Source organism: Kogia breviceps, chromosome 8, assembly GCF_026419965.1.
Source record: "Kogia breviceps isolate mKogBre1 chromosome 8, mKogBre1 haplotype 1, whole genome shotgun sequence".
In the NCBI taxonomy this organism is placed as follows: domain Eukaryota; kingdom Metazoa; phylum Chordata; class Mammalia; order Artiodactyla; family Physeteridae; genus Kogia; species Kogia breviceps.
Genome location: NC_081317.1, coordinates 89,795,688 through 89,810,680, shown reverse-complemented (window position 1 = coordinate 89,810,680; position 14,993 = coordinate 89,795,688). Strand labels below are relative to the sequence as shown.

At 47.6% G+C, this 14,993-nt stretch overlaps 1 protein-coding gene across 1 annotated transcript in view; it reads left to right on the top strand.

The window, feature by feature from the left end:
- PAX5 (paired box 5) overlaps positions 1 to 14,993 on the top strand; it is a 182,811-nt gene that overhangs the window by 210 nt on the left and 167,608 nt on the right. Inside the window, exons 2-3 of the mRNA XM_059073272.2 lie at positions 5,576 to 5,741; positions 10,961 to 11,158. Coding sequence (XP_058929255.1) covers positions 5,576 to 5,741; positions 10,961 to 11,158 — 364 coding nt within the window. The remainder of the gene's footprint in view (positions 1 to 5,575; positions 5,742 to 10,960; positions 11,159 to 14,993) is intronic.

Genomic DNA, 14,993 nt, shown 5'->3' with positions numbered 1-14,993 from the left:
TGGTCGACCCGGCCGGAGCACCTGGCACCGGGAATCCCGCCTCCAGCAACCGGTAGTGTAGGCAGCGAGCTGCAGTCTTTCCGGGGCTCCGGCAGCAACATCTCAGCGTGCCGGGAGATTCCTGACTCGGACCCGGAGAGGGTTTTGGGCCGGGCCAGTTGGAGGGCACGAAGTTGCAGGGAGAGGTCAGTCTGAGTCTCAGACAGCGCCCCACACCCCGATCCCGATGGCGCCTTTTTCACCAGTGGGGCTGATCAAAACTGGGGCTTGGAGGGAAAGTGGGGCCCCAAAAGTGCCTGTGTGCTTGTATGTGTGGAGGAAGAGGTTGAGAGCTAAGCGAGGACACCGGGTCCAGAGCTCCAAAGGCATCCTGGAGTTGAGGAGTGGGATTTGAAAAATCAACGAAGTAGCCGTCCCTGAGCTGAGCTTCTGCTTAGAAGCCTCCAGTTCATACAGAGACCCTTAAAGACACGATCAAGTCCTCTGCAGGACCCTTGCCTCATGATGGCTTCTCCCCTTAAAAAAAAAAAAAAAATCAAGAAGAAGAAGCCAATTAGTCACCATACAGACACCCTCGCCTTCTGAAAGACACCGCGTGTGTAGGAGACGGGAAGGGTCATTTTGGGCGCAGGCGAGACTGGCCGGCTGCCTGACCCATCGGGATCTGCCAGTTCAACCATTGGCACACCCTCCTGTGAGATGAGCGCTCCTCTCACGGTGAGTTAACGCCGGATTAGATTCGGAGATTTCGAGGAAATTCCAAGTGGAACGAATCGTATTTTCCTTCTAAGCGCTGCACAGCTGGGCTGGAGCAAGGCGCCAGGCTTCGGCGGCATCCAGCCGGGTGCCCAGCTCGGGCCCCCACGGGCCTCCGGTCAGGGAATTGCTTCTGCGCTGGGAACCCTCCCCAAGGCTTCAGACAGCCCAGGATCCTGCTTACTTAGCCTTGGATCCCCTATTTAACAAAGGCAGCAGAGACCCGGCTGGAGAGAAGGCGAGCTTCCCGGGCGAATATGTACGTTTCTGCCCCGGAGGGCCGAATGGCCTGGTAGGCAGGGAAATGCTGATCTAGGCTGCGGGGCTGGCTGCGGGCAAGTCAATTTCTCTTTGTGTCAGTTTCCCGAGTCCGAGATCATCCACCAAAGCAGTGGAGAGAAGCCAATTTCTCGGATTCCAGCCCAAACGATTCCTCACCGTTTGGGGCCTATGCCAGAACGGTTTCCAGTACGTGGTGACCCCAGCGCCCCCAGCAGCCGTCTCCTGTGCAGACTTAGCTCGGCTCAGGGGAGGCTCTGATCTCTCAGAGTGAGCCAGAAAGCAAAGGAGTTGGGGTCAGTACTCTGAGAGGTGACCAAGCCCTTAGCTTAGTCAAGGAGCGATTTGAGGACAAAATGAGGAGGGCTGCCCTTGCACTTCTATCCTCGCCTGCAGGGATCCGCTCACTGCCTCCTTCTGCACAGAGCCTGGCGGCCCAGAGGTTGTGCCCCAGCCCCTGGGGAGATCACATCAGAACTGGTGGTCCCATGACTGTGCTTGAGGGTGAAGAAGGCAGCTCCTTCCAGGTGTGGGTTAGCCAACCGCTAATGCCTGTCTCTGTCCCTCCTTGTCCCAGCTCTCATCTGCCCCCTCCTTGAGAAGTGCTCCCTCCTTCCGTTTTCAATTTCCCCTGCAGTATGGTGGGGGCTTGGCCCCAGCCTGCCTAGCTTCCAGAGCTGCCTTCTCTGGAAGTGCCCTTGGTTCTAACGCCCAAAGCTATTTGCTTGCACAATGTAGGCTCCAATTTGTTGGAGATTGGGTGGAGGGATGCACAGTAGATCCTGAGAAGTTGCCTGGTTAGTAGGGGCTCAGACCATGTCCCACCTTCTTATCTTCATTCTTGGCCCTGGTCAGTTTCTTCCTCCAAATCCTTTCCCCTCTCCCCCCACTAGAGGGTGGCTTCTGTGGGGAGGTGGTGTAGGGGGAGGGGCAGGCATCGCCAGGATATGGGCTTCTGAGTTCCATTGCCTCCACCCCCAGCTATAGTTACCAGTTATAAAGCACTTTTATACCCAGTCTCCTCCCTGAGTGTCTTCTAAACTTTCAGCTACACCCATTTTACAGAGTATGATCTTGAGGTCAGAAAGACAAAAGGACTGACAGGAGGTTCACATGGACAAAGCTGGAGGCAGTCTTTTGAGTATTCCCGGAAGGGGGGAGAGAGGGACTCAGGTTCCAGAGAGTGAGCAGTGGACATCTGGGTGGCTGCACACAAGTGCAAGGCACTATCTGCCTGGTTTAACTATGTCTGTATCCATGGCCCCACTGTCCATGTGTGCCAGCACCTGTCTGTCAGAGAGTCCATTAAGGAGATTTCATCCCTGCCTTTCCTGTGTTCCTGTTTGCATGTTTGTGTGTCCCTTCATTCACCCTCTCTGATGTCAGTAGGGGGAATTTCAATGACCCTGAGGATCCTGGAGTTGAATCTACCACTGAGTCAGCACAGACCCTCTCCCCAAGATGCTATGCCCAGATGTAGTCTTTGGGGCTGTGGACAGGGGGGCCCTGGTGGGCAGCATGTCCTTATCAGGGCCTGAGGAGCATCTGTGGAGTCCAGCCCCTTCCAGACCACAGCCACAAAGGCCCCAGGGGCATCTGCAATTCAACCCTTCTCCCCTGCCCTCCCCTCCTCCAAACCCTGCTCTGTTTGCCCTGTGGAGGCGGGGTTGTGTTTCTCTTGCATGTGCGTGTCTGTTTCCTGGTCTTTGCCTTGATTTGTTTGCATCTGTCTCTGTGTCAGTCTCTCTGTAAATTCCACTTGGCCCTGAAAAGTGTAGCTGAGTCCATGTCTCCCCCCAGCACCTCCCACATGATGAACCCTCACTCAGCTGGAGTCCATAGGAAGTAGAGGATGGGACTTGGCTTCTCTGAAGAAGTGCAGGGCTGGAGCTGGGGTCCCAGAAAACAAAGGTCCCCCTCCACAGATGTCCCCTGTCTTCCAAATGCCCCCATGCTCGGCTTCCTCTGTTTTTCTCTTCTCTCTTCTTGTCTCCCACTGTACACATTTACCTTTCTTTCCTTTCTCTTCTTCTGTTCTGGCCAATCCATTCCTTTTTCTCCTCCTCGTCATTTCTAACCTGAGGCTTCCCTTCCAGGCTCTCCTTGCTCTGTGTCTCATTTCATTGAGTTCCCGCTCTTTGTACACTTGCCCTCACATCTCTTTTCCTGATTTCTTTCCCTGTCCTCTTGCCTCCCTTCTCTTGGGTTTCTGGTTTCACTTCTTTCCAGTCTTGGGGTAAGTGAGAGACATTGCCTTCTCAGACTTCAGTTTTAAATCACCAACCCACCACCCTTGACATGCTCTAATAGATAAGACTGGGAGAGAGGCAGGGGGCCAAGTGGGTTTGGGGGCCTTTCCAGGAAGTTCAGGGACATAGGGGACCCCCAGGTCATCCTGGGTCTGGTGTCAGCTGTGGATATGTGGATCAGACTCTGCAAGAGCATTGGTAGGCTGGCCTTTGAGGTCAAGACTAGAGGGTGTGGGGACTTGCTGTCACCTAGGGTGTCTGACCCTTAGGTTTTTTTCCATGATACAAACAGTCCCCAAAGCTCACAAATGTCCTGCAGGACTGCTTTCGGAATTTAAGTCCTCTGAAGTTTGCCGCTGTGTTTTGGGCAGAAAATTTAAATTGCCAGTAGTATAGGGAACAGGCCATTACAGATGGCTCCAATGCCTGGACTAATAGGTTATCTCAAAAGTGTGCTAGGTGCTTTTAGCTTCCTTTTTGTCCTCTCAGATAAGCTTGTACTTGCCTCTTAAATCCAGCCTATTATTGAAAGATCCATACAACTCTTTTTTATTAGGTGCTCCCAACCCCCAGAACAAAGCTTTCTTAAGCCCCTTGACTAGGGGTGGCTGCAGTCTTTTTGTTTTAGATGAACTATGCAGTTGTGTTCTTAACTGTAAAATTCTATTCGAGATGGTTTTCCTTTTTCTTATGTCTGGAGTGTTTTAGAACAATTAAAACTGTTTAAAGCTCATTTTGAAAATAAAAAAAGAAATTCAGCTTAGAACTAGAATTAAGTACTGTCATCACCTATAAAATGTTTTTTCCCCCCTGAAATCAACCTGAACTTGAAAATTTGGGGAAATATTCAATTTGGACTCTCATGGTAAACTTCAGTGAATAGCTTTGGCAGTTTTTAGGAAATAGGTTATGTTATGGGTAGTGTTTCCCCCTCTATTTCAGATACTGTTCATGAACCTGGATAGTAGTTGAGTGCTGGGGGGGAATAGCTGAGATGAGGTGGCTATTTTATGTTTTAGAGTTGGAGTGTGTGTGTGTGTGTGTGTGTGTGTGTGTGTGTGTGTGTGTGTGTGTGTGACCTCTGAGATGTCCTGGCTTCCCTGGTACAGTCAAGTCCCTGTCAAGTCCCAGTTTAGGAGGAGATTTCCCCCTCCTCGACCTCTGAGCTCCCAGCAGCATTGGTGAATGCTTGGACTTGGCTTCTGGCTTTTGACGGTCCACACTGATGTCAGTTAGTGGCTGATTAACAGCTACAAGGTCAATGATGTTGCTACACTGGATTACTCTGTGTTTACTGGTTTGGATCTTCATTTACTTAGATCCCTGTTTCCCTCCAGATGGACCTTGATGTAAGAGAAGGGAACTTATTGGGTGCAGGAGATACATTCCCGAGCTCTTTTTACTTAAAATCCATCCCAGAGCCCTTGTAAAACCCGGGACTCAGAAGCCTTCTCCGGCTTCTTTATTTCCCCGAACCAACTTAAAGCTGCTTGTTGATTGCAAAACACTCCAAAAATTCCAGGGAAACTCCTTTATAACAAATCCTGATACACTAGAGTGAAATGTGATCCTTTGACCCATTTCTTTCGTGTGCTCTAAGAGGGTACAGTGGTCAAGTCTGCATGTCAGCCTCCCCTCTATTGTTTGTTTATTTTTTTCCCCATCTTTATTGAGGTATGAGTTGCACCTTCTTAAAAAAAGGGTTTTTATCATGGCGATGGTTGCGTTTTGTCTCAGTAATCTGCAGATGCTATTAAAAAATGTTTTTTAAAGTCCTTAGCCCTTGAATCAGATTGCTGATTTTAAAAATATTTCCCCCCCTTAAGATCTAGCTTTATTAGAGCAGTCTTTTTCACTTGTAAAGATATTTGTTAAAAGGAAAGAGTTTCATTTTTAAAAATCTTTTTAAATTTTATGCATTTTGAAATGTTTTTCTCTCTAGGCTCTATCTTAGAATAAGTTCTGTCCCTGGTATAGTTTGAGGTCTTCATATATTCCATTGTTAAAAAAAATTATAAAGAAAATGCTAGTAACTAAAGGAAACATAGTATGGAGATGCTTGCTATCAATAGCCCAACTGACTGGCTGAAGATGGACAAAGCCTAAGGTTAATTTTAAAAAGCAATCTGAGGTGTCCATGTAGCCTGCATGATCAGAGCCCAGGCTCAAGATAGCCAGCCCGCAGCCATTTCTGATCAGAGGGACTCTGGGTGCTCAAAGCTGTGTTTCTACTCCTGTGTGACTGGTTCTAACCACCCTTTCCCTTGCCTTTTGTTTCTGATCTGTTTCAGGACATGGAGGAGTGAATCAGCTTGGGGGGGTTTTTGTGAATGGACGGCCACTCCCGGATGTAGTCCGCCAAAGGATAGTGGAACTTGCTCATCAAGGTGTCAGACCCTGCGACATCTCCAGGCAGCTTCGAGTCAGCCATGGTTGTGTCAGCAAAATCCTTGGCAGGTAACGGCAGGCGCTTCAGGCTTCCCTTGATTTTTCAAATAATGACCTAAAACATGACCCAGAAGCTGTCCAACCGTGGCAGTGTCATAGTGAGAATCATGGTGGCACTCCTCTCACATGCATAGCACTTTGGAGTTTGCAAAGCCCTTTTGAGGCCATTCAATTCAAAGTAGCCCCAGGAAAAACAACAACAACAACAACAAAGTAGCCCCAGGAAATCCCTGTTGTGGAATGGGGTGACTCAGATAAGAGGGTGACATGTTTTCTGAAAGCGTGGTGAATTATTCCAAAGAACCCACGAGTAAGAGGTTCTTGGGAATTTCCCCTACACATCTTTGGTGAGCTCATGGCCTTAGCAGTGCTGGGTGGAAAATTTACAAGTTATAAAATCACATAACCAGACTTCAATGTTTCATTTTAATGTTTTCAAAAAGCACATTCCATTTTTAAAAGTCAGCTGTCATTTTCAGTTTTGGGTTACCATCTACCTTATTATTTTGGGCTGTAGTGTTTTCCTTCTGTATGTTTTGTTTCCTTCATAGTGACAGGCATCCTAAATATATATGAAATTAGAGAAGGGAAAAAAAAAACCCAAACAAACACTAACTCTCAAATCTGACATTTGAAAGGTGACACTTGACCCGGCGATTTGCTGCAAGCAAAATACTAACAATGCCAATTCTCCCAGAGGGCCCTGCAGCCTCTTAATGCGCCTGTTTATTTTCTCGGGTGAGATGGTCCAGGGAAGCTTGTTTTGAGATGAGGAGACAAATCTAGAGGGCGAAGTGACTGACTCAGGTCCATCTAGCCAGTCAGCCAGCACTCAGGCTGGGAAGAGGCCTTAAGAACTCCGAGACCATCTGCATCTCGCCGTACTCCCAAACCAAAGCCGCAAGTGTGTTTCCAGGCATGTGAAGTTGTTATAGGTCTGCCCTGGCAGCCAGGAACATTCTCGGGTTTAGCTGTCAATGCTCTCTCAGGATTTCTCTTGCCAGGTCAGAAAACAACCTTTGGCCTGTAGCTTGCGTTATGGTTTGAGAACAAGCGCCTGAATAGAAAATAAATATCTTGAAGTATGTCAGTGCCATCGTGATTTTTTGCTTACGCTTTCCCTTCCATCGGCTGGAATTTAAGACATCCTCTCAGATGGAGGGAACAACAGTATTTAACCTTGAGGAGACTTGCTGGAGGCCGAGAGAAGAGGTTTCAGGGCCAGGGGTATGGCAGCCCCTTTAGAGACCATATCCCCCTGTTTATTCCTTATGCCCCTGCCTGTCCCAGGTCACTCTAGCCGTGGAGGCTGTGCGCTCCACTCCTGTTTAGCACTCAGCAGCAAACGAGCCCCAGCCCGAGTTCAAGGAGAAGGTCAGGACATCAGCGTGGTGTTCTTGTTAGATGGTGATTTTAGGCAGGAGGATGAGAGTGAAAGTTGAAGGAAAAAGAAAAAAACTAGTGGAGAGGGAGATAAAGAGAAGAGAAAGAAAAAACAAAACAGAAAAGAAATGGACTGATTTAAAAAGAGAGAGAAACAGAAAGAGAAATGAAGACAAGATAGAAAGAGAGAGAAAAGAAAAATATTTTAGACCATCTCTGAGTGAATCTTAGATATCTTCTTGGGAAGCCTTCTTATTGTACGGAGGTAGAGAGAGAGAGAAAAAAGAGGCCCTTCCTTTGTTTTTGCTGAGATGACTTTGCTGAGCCGACATTTTGCGTGCTATTTGAAATCTTCTCAGGGCAAGATGCTGAGCCCTTCTCCGAGGGGACATCCAGATGCCGGGTCCTCATGTTCTGGTGCCCGGGAGCCCTCCACGTCTTCCCTGGGGGACTGAAGGAGAGAGACAGTGACCCTCTCAAGCCCAGCCGGCAGCCTCCCGCGGCCCAGAATAGATTTGTCACTAGGTAGAGTGGCACTCGGAAGTTACGCGCCGCTCCGGTGCCTGGCCGTTTAAGTTGTCAACAATAAATTGGAATTTCATAGCTCATTATTTTCATAACTAAGAACCACAGTGGACAAAATGTCACTCTAATTAGAACTGCCTTTTAAGAAACAAGTTCAGCCCTAAAACAGTGTGACTGGGAATTTCTGAACTGGGGTTGTTCCATCCACTGATTTTTTTTTTTTTTTTTTTCCACCGAAGAATTTGATGGGCACACACAGGGTGACAGATTGTCGAGAGCGTGTGGTGTGTGGTGGCTGTGGTTTTCAGAGGCTGCGTGGCAAGGCAGGCAGAGTCCCTGGGGCAGGCAGAGTCATCTTGGGAAGGTGGCGGTCTGCCAGGAGTATGGGCATTCAGTCCACAGAGCTCAAGGCTCTGGAGGGGCTCGAGGGGCACAGCCCGGTGGCATGTGAGACCCATTTAAATCCACCCAGAAAGCTGGGCTGTTGTCTTCTTTCACTGGAGCCTGGCTGGGAGGTTCAGGCCATTTGGAAATGCGTGGTATGTTACACAGTAGTAAACACTCAGAGGATTTTAATCCGCAACACGTGCTCTTTATGTTTTACAAAGCTTTTTCTTAACCATTCTGCATTTCTGTCTTCACAACAGCCCTGCAAGGTAGGCAGGGCGAACATCCTCCCCTTATTATACAAATGGGATAACTGAGGCCCAGAGAGGTTGAGCTGGTCAAGGTCACACAGAGAGTTAGTATCAGACCCACTGACTGGCACCTACACCTCTTTACTCTCAAACTAATGTTCTCTGCGCCGAACTGCACTGTGTTAGTTGCTATTGTTTGTCTTGTTGTGCATAAGCCAAAGTGCCGTGTGGCTGTTTTGCTGAGATGAAAGGATGGTTATTTAGTCTTACACAGTTGCCAGTTGGGGTTTTCTGGAGTGACAGGGCTACCTTCTAAGTGCCTGGCCCATGTGTCAGTCAAAAGGAAGACAGAGACCTCTTGTGTCAAGACCATAGCCTCCTATGGTTGGCCGTGTTCAGGTGGGATAGGTGGAGAGCCATGGGCACTGCCATCCACAGCCATACAAGCAGGACAAGTGCTGGGGGGTGAGGTTTCATCCTGCCACCCTCTCAGAGTTTCTGCGTGAATACTGCAGTCCCATTCAGCTAACATATTTGAGCGCAGGGTTGTCTGTGGGTCTGCACCCCCGCCCCAAGATAGTGCCTGTCCTAACAGACCCTCTGTGACTGTTAAGTGAGTGAATGAGTGACAAGATGCATATGGAAATGCCTGGTAAACAGTAAAGTGCTCTACAATTGCATGGGATCTTTATTATTAGTATTATTTTAATTTTTACAACGAAAGCAGCAGCTTGTTCTAGTGCAAAGAGCACTGGATTCAGAGTCGGGTTTGAAAGCCCAGGACTGCTTCTAAGTTCCAGAAGGGAGTTGGGCAAGGTACTTGATCTTCTGATCATCGGTTTTCCCTTCTACAAAACCATACTGGCCTCTCAGGATTGGTGTGAGGATGAAGATAATTCAAGGAAGACTCTGTAAACTTTAAGGCACTGTGACTAAATAATGAGTTGTGTTGATAGTAACAGATATTTTTCTATTGTAAAGTTGAAAGGATCTGCCGAATCTGCAGAGATTGCTGTGTGCTTTGATTTAGATACTTTTTTTAGACTTTTGGCAAAAAAGTATTTTCTTGGATATTTCTAAAAACCTATTTGTGACTAATAACAAATTTTTAGCAATTAGAGAATGAAAGAGCACAGACTGAGTTTTGCTTTATGGTCCAAATTTGTACATGACTCACTCTTTTTAGTGAAAAGCAGAATTTGCACATCCACACCACTGGTCCCAAATTATTTCATCTGTTTCTAGAATGTTCACTAACTTGGCCCTAACCAGACCTACCCAAGCTGAGAAGCATCTCTTTAAATGTAACCAGTCATTGTTCTGGGTTACCTTTCCCACCCATCACATGGGAGAACCACTGCTTTCCCTTATCTGTTATAAACTCTTGTTAGGTTTAGAATTTTCCAGAAATTTCTAAAATGTCTTTTTCATTAAAAACTTTTTTCAACTGCAAGATAATCTTTGCAAGAGGAAGTCAAGAATTCCTCTGTAAATGTTGAGAGAGACGTCCAGTGAAGGCTCAGATTCAGAAAAGGAATCAAGTAATTTTTTCCCCTGAAATATTCTTTCATGGCACTCTTTTCCCTGGTCTCGGCTTTACTGTAAAACTCTGACATCCTATTTGCATTAACAAGGAAGAGCTGATAGCATGGAAATGTACTTGGAAACAATGATTTACCTCAGGGGCGGTCCCTGGAAGAGCTGTGGTGACTTGTGGTTGGGTGTTTTTGTTTGTTTGTTTGTTTTTCTGATTGCTTGGGTTTTGACTTATATGTAACTCATAGTTCTAGTTAATTCTGGAATCCAACACTTTTTAATTTTACACCAGGGTTCTTGTTTATCTCTTATGGAAAAAGAAGTTGCACTTTGGGGGACAGTTTCACAGAATGAATCTGCTAGGGGATGGGAGAGCTGGCAAATTAAAGGCACAGGGCAGCTTTCTGGGGAAATTATAGCTCAGGAGGCTGGGCCACAGTCCTAGTTTGGCCACTGGGTCTTGAGTGACCCTGGGTAAGCCATTTAACCTCTATGGATCTCTGTTTATATCTGTAGATGCAGACCTATTTGTTTATTTGTTCATTCATTCAGTCATTCAAAACTGAATTTTGTGCTTTAGAAATTAGAAAATCAAAATTATGTGCTTTAGAAGTATTGTGGGGATCAAAGCGGAAAACCAACTTGAAAGATTTCTGTAAACTCTCAATGGTAGATAAATGTGACAGAATTAATTAATTAACTAATTAATTAATGCAGAGCATTCCAACCAGCGCTGTCCAATAGAAATGTAATGTGAGCCATGCATGACATTTTAAATTTTCTAGTAGTATAGTACATTAGAAAAGGAAAAAGAAACAGATACAATTAATGTTAATTCTATATTTTATTTAACTCAATATATTAAAAAGATGATCATTTCAATATGTAACCAATAGAAAAATCATTAATGAGATTTTTACTTTTTTTTGTACTAAGTTTTGAAAACCTGGTGTGTATTTGATGCTTATAGCACATCTCAATTCAAACAAGGCACATTTTAAATGTTCAAAAGCCACATATGGCTAGTGGATACGTACTGGACAGCACAGGTCTGGACGTTTCCTGGACAGAGTAGTCCATTATTTTGTTACCGACACCCATTTTCCAGGTCTCTCATGGCTAAGCTCCTCTCTCCTTGGGTCCTAGGTATTATGAGACGGGGAGCATCAAGCCTGGGGTAATTGGAGGATCCAAACCAAAGGTTGCCACACCCAAAGTGGTGGAAAAAATCGCTGAGTATAAACGCCAAAATCCCACCATGTTTGCCTGGGAGATCAGGGACCGGCTGCTGGCGGAACGGGTGTGTGACAATGACACGGTGCCCAGCGTCAGTTCCATCAACAGGTGAGGGGCTGGTGCCTGTGGGAGGCTAGGGGTCTGGGTGGGGTGGGGATACTGGGGGCTCTGCATGTGCCTTTCCTGAAGATCTGGTCTCTCCTTTCACCAAGTCTCCATAGAGGTTATCAGACAGGAGGAATGCTAACGGGGCTGAATGGATCGCTCTATCATCCTCTCTTCTCTCCAAAGTGGGCAGGCGTCCTAAGCCCAGGGAGAGGAGGCTATGCCAACACTCTGGCTGCTGCAGATTCTTCTGATCCCAGAGTCCTTTCCATCACTCCCTTCACCACTTGCCTCTGCATGTGAAGCACCGCACAGTGAATTGTCCTGTTAGGCCTTCACAAATGTCACTTCCTTGCAAGCCCATCATCAAGGTTGGCACTGGCCCACCTCAGGGCTTCCCAGGAGGAAGATCCCAGCCTCCAGTTTGCGCAGAGTTTGAGCTATTGAGTGTGGGGAACAGAGCCCGGACTTGCAGTTGAGAGATTTTAGCTCCTGTGCCAGCTCTGCCACAAACTCAGTGTGACCTTGACAAAGCTCTTCCTCTCTCTGAGAGCCAGGACATTGGTGGTGCTGATGTGGGTCTGTGATTTCCAAGAGTGACATCCAGAATGCTAAGATGCTGTGGAGTTAGGGGATTGCCCTCTCCCCAGTTGCCCCAAATCTCACTGGTGGGGAGAAAGATCCAGAGAAATACCATGAGTACCAGGCTGGAGATCTTCTTGGGAGCTCCTTCTTTTTTCCAATCTGGTCCAGAGTACATCCAACAGAGCTCTCAGAGCTTCAAAACTGAATTCCTGAAGGAAAGTTTTCTACTGTAGATGGTGCTGTCTCAACTCCATTGAAACCCATAAAGTCAAGGATGAAGTTGTGAGATGACAGAAATGATTGTTCTCTAAACCCCACAAAGAAAAAGGAAGCCAGCAGACTGAAAACCTGAACAGTTCCCATTTCTCCAAGGCCACGCTCTGCTCTTGTCAGTGCAGCGCCTGTCTGGGCATAGGGGATCCCTCACCCCCAGCAACTGAGGTGATCAGACCAGATCCCCTTCTGGTCCTGACATTGTTCCTTCTGTGATGACTCAAATGCACAGAATCACTGTGTGATTTTCCGTGTTGGTGTTTTGAGTCCTGCTATTTCATAAACCATTAGCCTGTTTTTTGTTTCTTCTCTCAGCAAACCTTTACCTTGGCTCTGACATCCTTCAAGGTGCTACGAAGAGAGAGGGGAATCAGGCATATGGTCTCTTAGTCTCTGTTCTAGAGGGGCTCCTTGTCCAGGGAGGGACTCTGGCCTTCACTGAGAAGTCTGGACAGCCCGCCATAGGTACAGAATTGCTGGAGAGGTAGCAATTATTGTGGTGGGTTTGAGGGGCATCACTCCTGTTCTTTTCTGGCTTATGAGTGGCTCCATATGCTTTCTGAGTCCCCTACTGCCAGCTCTTTGAAAGATTTCCATGACACAAGGCAGCATGACTTTTCCACCTACCTGTGCCTCCAAAAGCCCGAACATGGAGTGAGGCCTGCTCTGCTGAGATCAGTGAAGGAGCAGTCAGCCTGCTCTGCAGAGGAGCCTCTAGCAAACTGGTGGTCAGACTCTGGAGGCCCCAAGATTTTTCAATCTAGGTTATACATGTGGTTTGAAAGATACCTCAGGTTGCCTGTGGGGGTCACAAACCTTAATGCCAATATAGGGTCAGACAGATGATGCAACAAGGGAAGTGGCCCAGGCATAAGGCAACAGGGGAAGGTCGGTCTGTGGCAAAGTAGGAACATAAGCTCTATTGAAGGGGCAGTTGCCTCTCGGCTCTAGCTGAAAGCTGCCAGGAATGTGGGCCCGGTGGTAGCCAGTTTTTTTTTCTGTTCTTAAAGAGGAGCCAGAAACTAGGACTTATGTGTGCATGTATTTGTACGTTTGTGTATATGAAATCTCTATATCTTTAAACAGTGGCAACTAATGTCAGTGAGAAAATGCCTTTGCGGGACAAGCATAAATCATTTTCAGGGCCCCAGCTTCTATCTTCTGTCATACAAGGAGGAAAACTGTTTTGTGATGAAGTTATTTTATTTTATTTATTTATTTTTGTTTGTTTGTTTGTTTTGTTTTTTGTGGTACGCGGGCCTCTCACTGTCGCGGCCTCTCCCGTTGCGGAGCACAGGCTCTGGACGCGCAGGCCCAGCAGCCATGGCCCACGGGCCCAGCCGCTCCGCGGCATGTGGGATCCTCCCGGACCGGGGCACGAACCCGCGTCCCCTGCATCGGCAGGCGGACTCCCAACCACTGCGCCACCAGGGAAGCCCATGTGATGAAGTTATTTTAATGTACTTTAGAAAAATATAACTGCACTTGAAACCAGTGAGTGTGAACTTTATGAACTATCCCCCTAATTTATGGTAAAGAAGTAATATTGCTTTATAAAATAAGTCTAAGTCAAAAAGTAAGTGATTTGAAAGAAACGTATGAAGCAAGTAGAGCACAGTGATTACAGATGTGGTGAAGGCTATGAAGGGGGTACTTGAAAGAGTGTCCAGGGAAATCATAGCTCAACTGATGCTTTGTGCCCACAGCTGTGCTGTGTGGAGGGTCAGACTGCTAATTGCTGGGGCCATGGCTAGCCTCAGCGGCCTCCTGGGTGTCCCAGTCCATAACGGTGGCCCGGTGGCTCCACCGGCTGTACCTCTAAGGTGCTGCCACACCTGTGGTCTCCTACAGCCCTCAAAGTTTAACTCTCTCCTGTGACAGGTATAGAAACTAAGGCCCAGATGGGGAGTGCACAGGAACAATGATTTTGAACTAGAGGTGGGAGTAGAGCCCAGGTTCACTGAGGGTAATAGAAAGGATGTTTCTTTCCACCACTCTCCAGTAGGAGTCTGGCAGGACAGAACTGAAGATCTGTGAGGAGAGAGACGAGGAAGGGCAAACAGCCATCCCTACTGCATTCCCATTCCATTCCTGAGCCTCACAGCCTGTATGTTTTGCTGCCTGTCTGCAGGCTTCCTCTGTGATCTATAGCCCTTTCCTGTGCTCCTCTCTGGGGCTTCTCCTGGGAGCACTCTCTGGTTCCTCACCACATTCTTCTTTTTTCTTTTTACTTAATTTATTTATTAATTTATTTATTTTTGGCTGTGTTGGGTCTTCGTTTCTGTGCGAGGGCTTTCTCTAGTTACGGCAAGTGGGGGCCACTCTTCATCGCGGTGCGCGGCCCTCTCACTATCGCAGCCTCTCCTGTTGTGGAGCACAGGCTCCAGACGCGCAGGCTCAGCAGTTGTGGCTCACGGTCCCAGTTGCTCCACTGCATGTGGGATCTTCCCAGACCAGGGCTCGAACCCGTGTCCCCGGCATCAGCAGGCGGACTCTCAACCACTGCGCCACCAGGGAAGCCCCCTCACTACATTCTTCAGTGAGAGCTCTTTGGTGTCTTTAGCAACAGACTGCGCAATGCAAATAAACTAAATGTGGGACAGTCTTGTGTTGCTGCATCCACCCCCCCAACCCCACACCCACAAAGCCTGAGCCATCCCAGCACACAGTTTTATTTTCCATATAAAGATCCCACTGCATTCAAACAGATGCAGCTTCTAAATAACTGTCTTGCAAATGTTGTGTAAGAGGGTCCATAGCTCCCTCTCCCAGCCCCTGCTTCCCCGGGAGGCAACGTCTCACTATTCCAATACTTCAGAGGGAAGGGTGGCTGGATCTGTAGCTACTCTGGTGGCTACAGGGCCGTCTCCACCTTCACCCCCAGAAGTGTGTGCCTTCCTGCTGCCTTCTGGGGATCCTGCCTGGGAAACCATGACTAACATGGGGTGAAGCAACACTGAACCAGTTCTGCTAGGCTTGT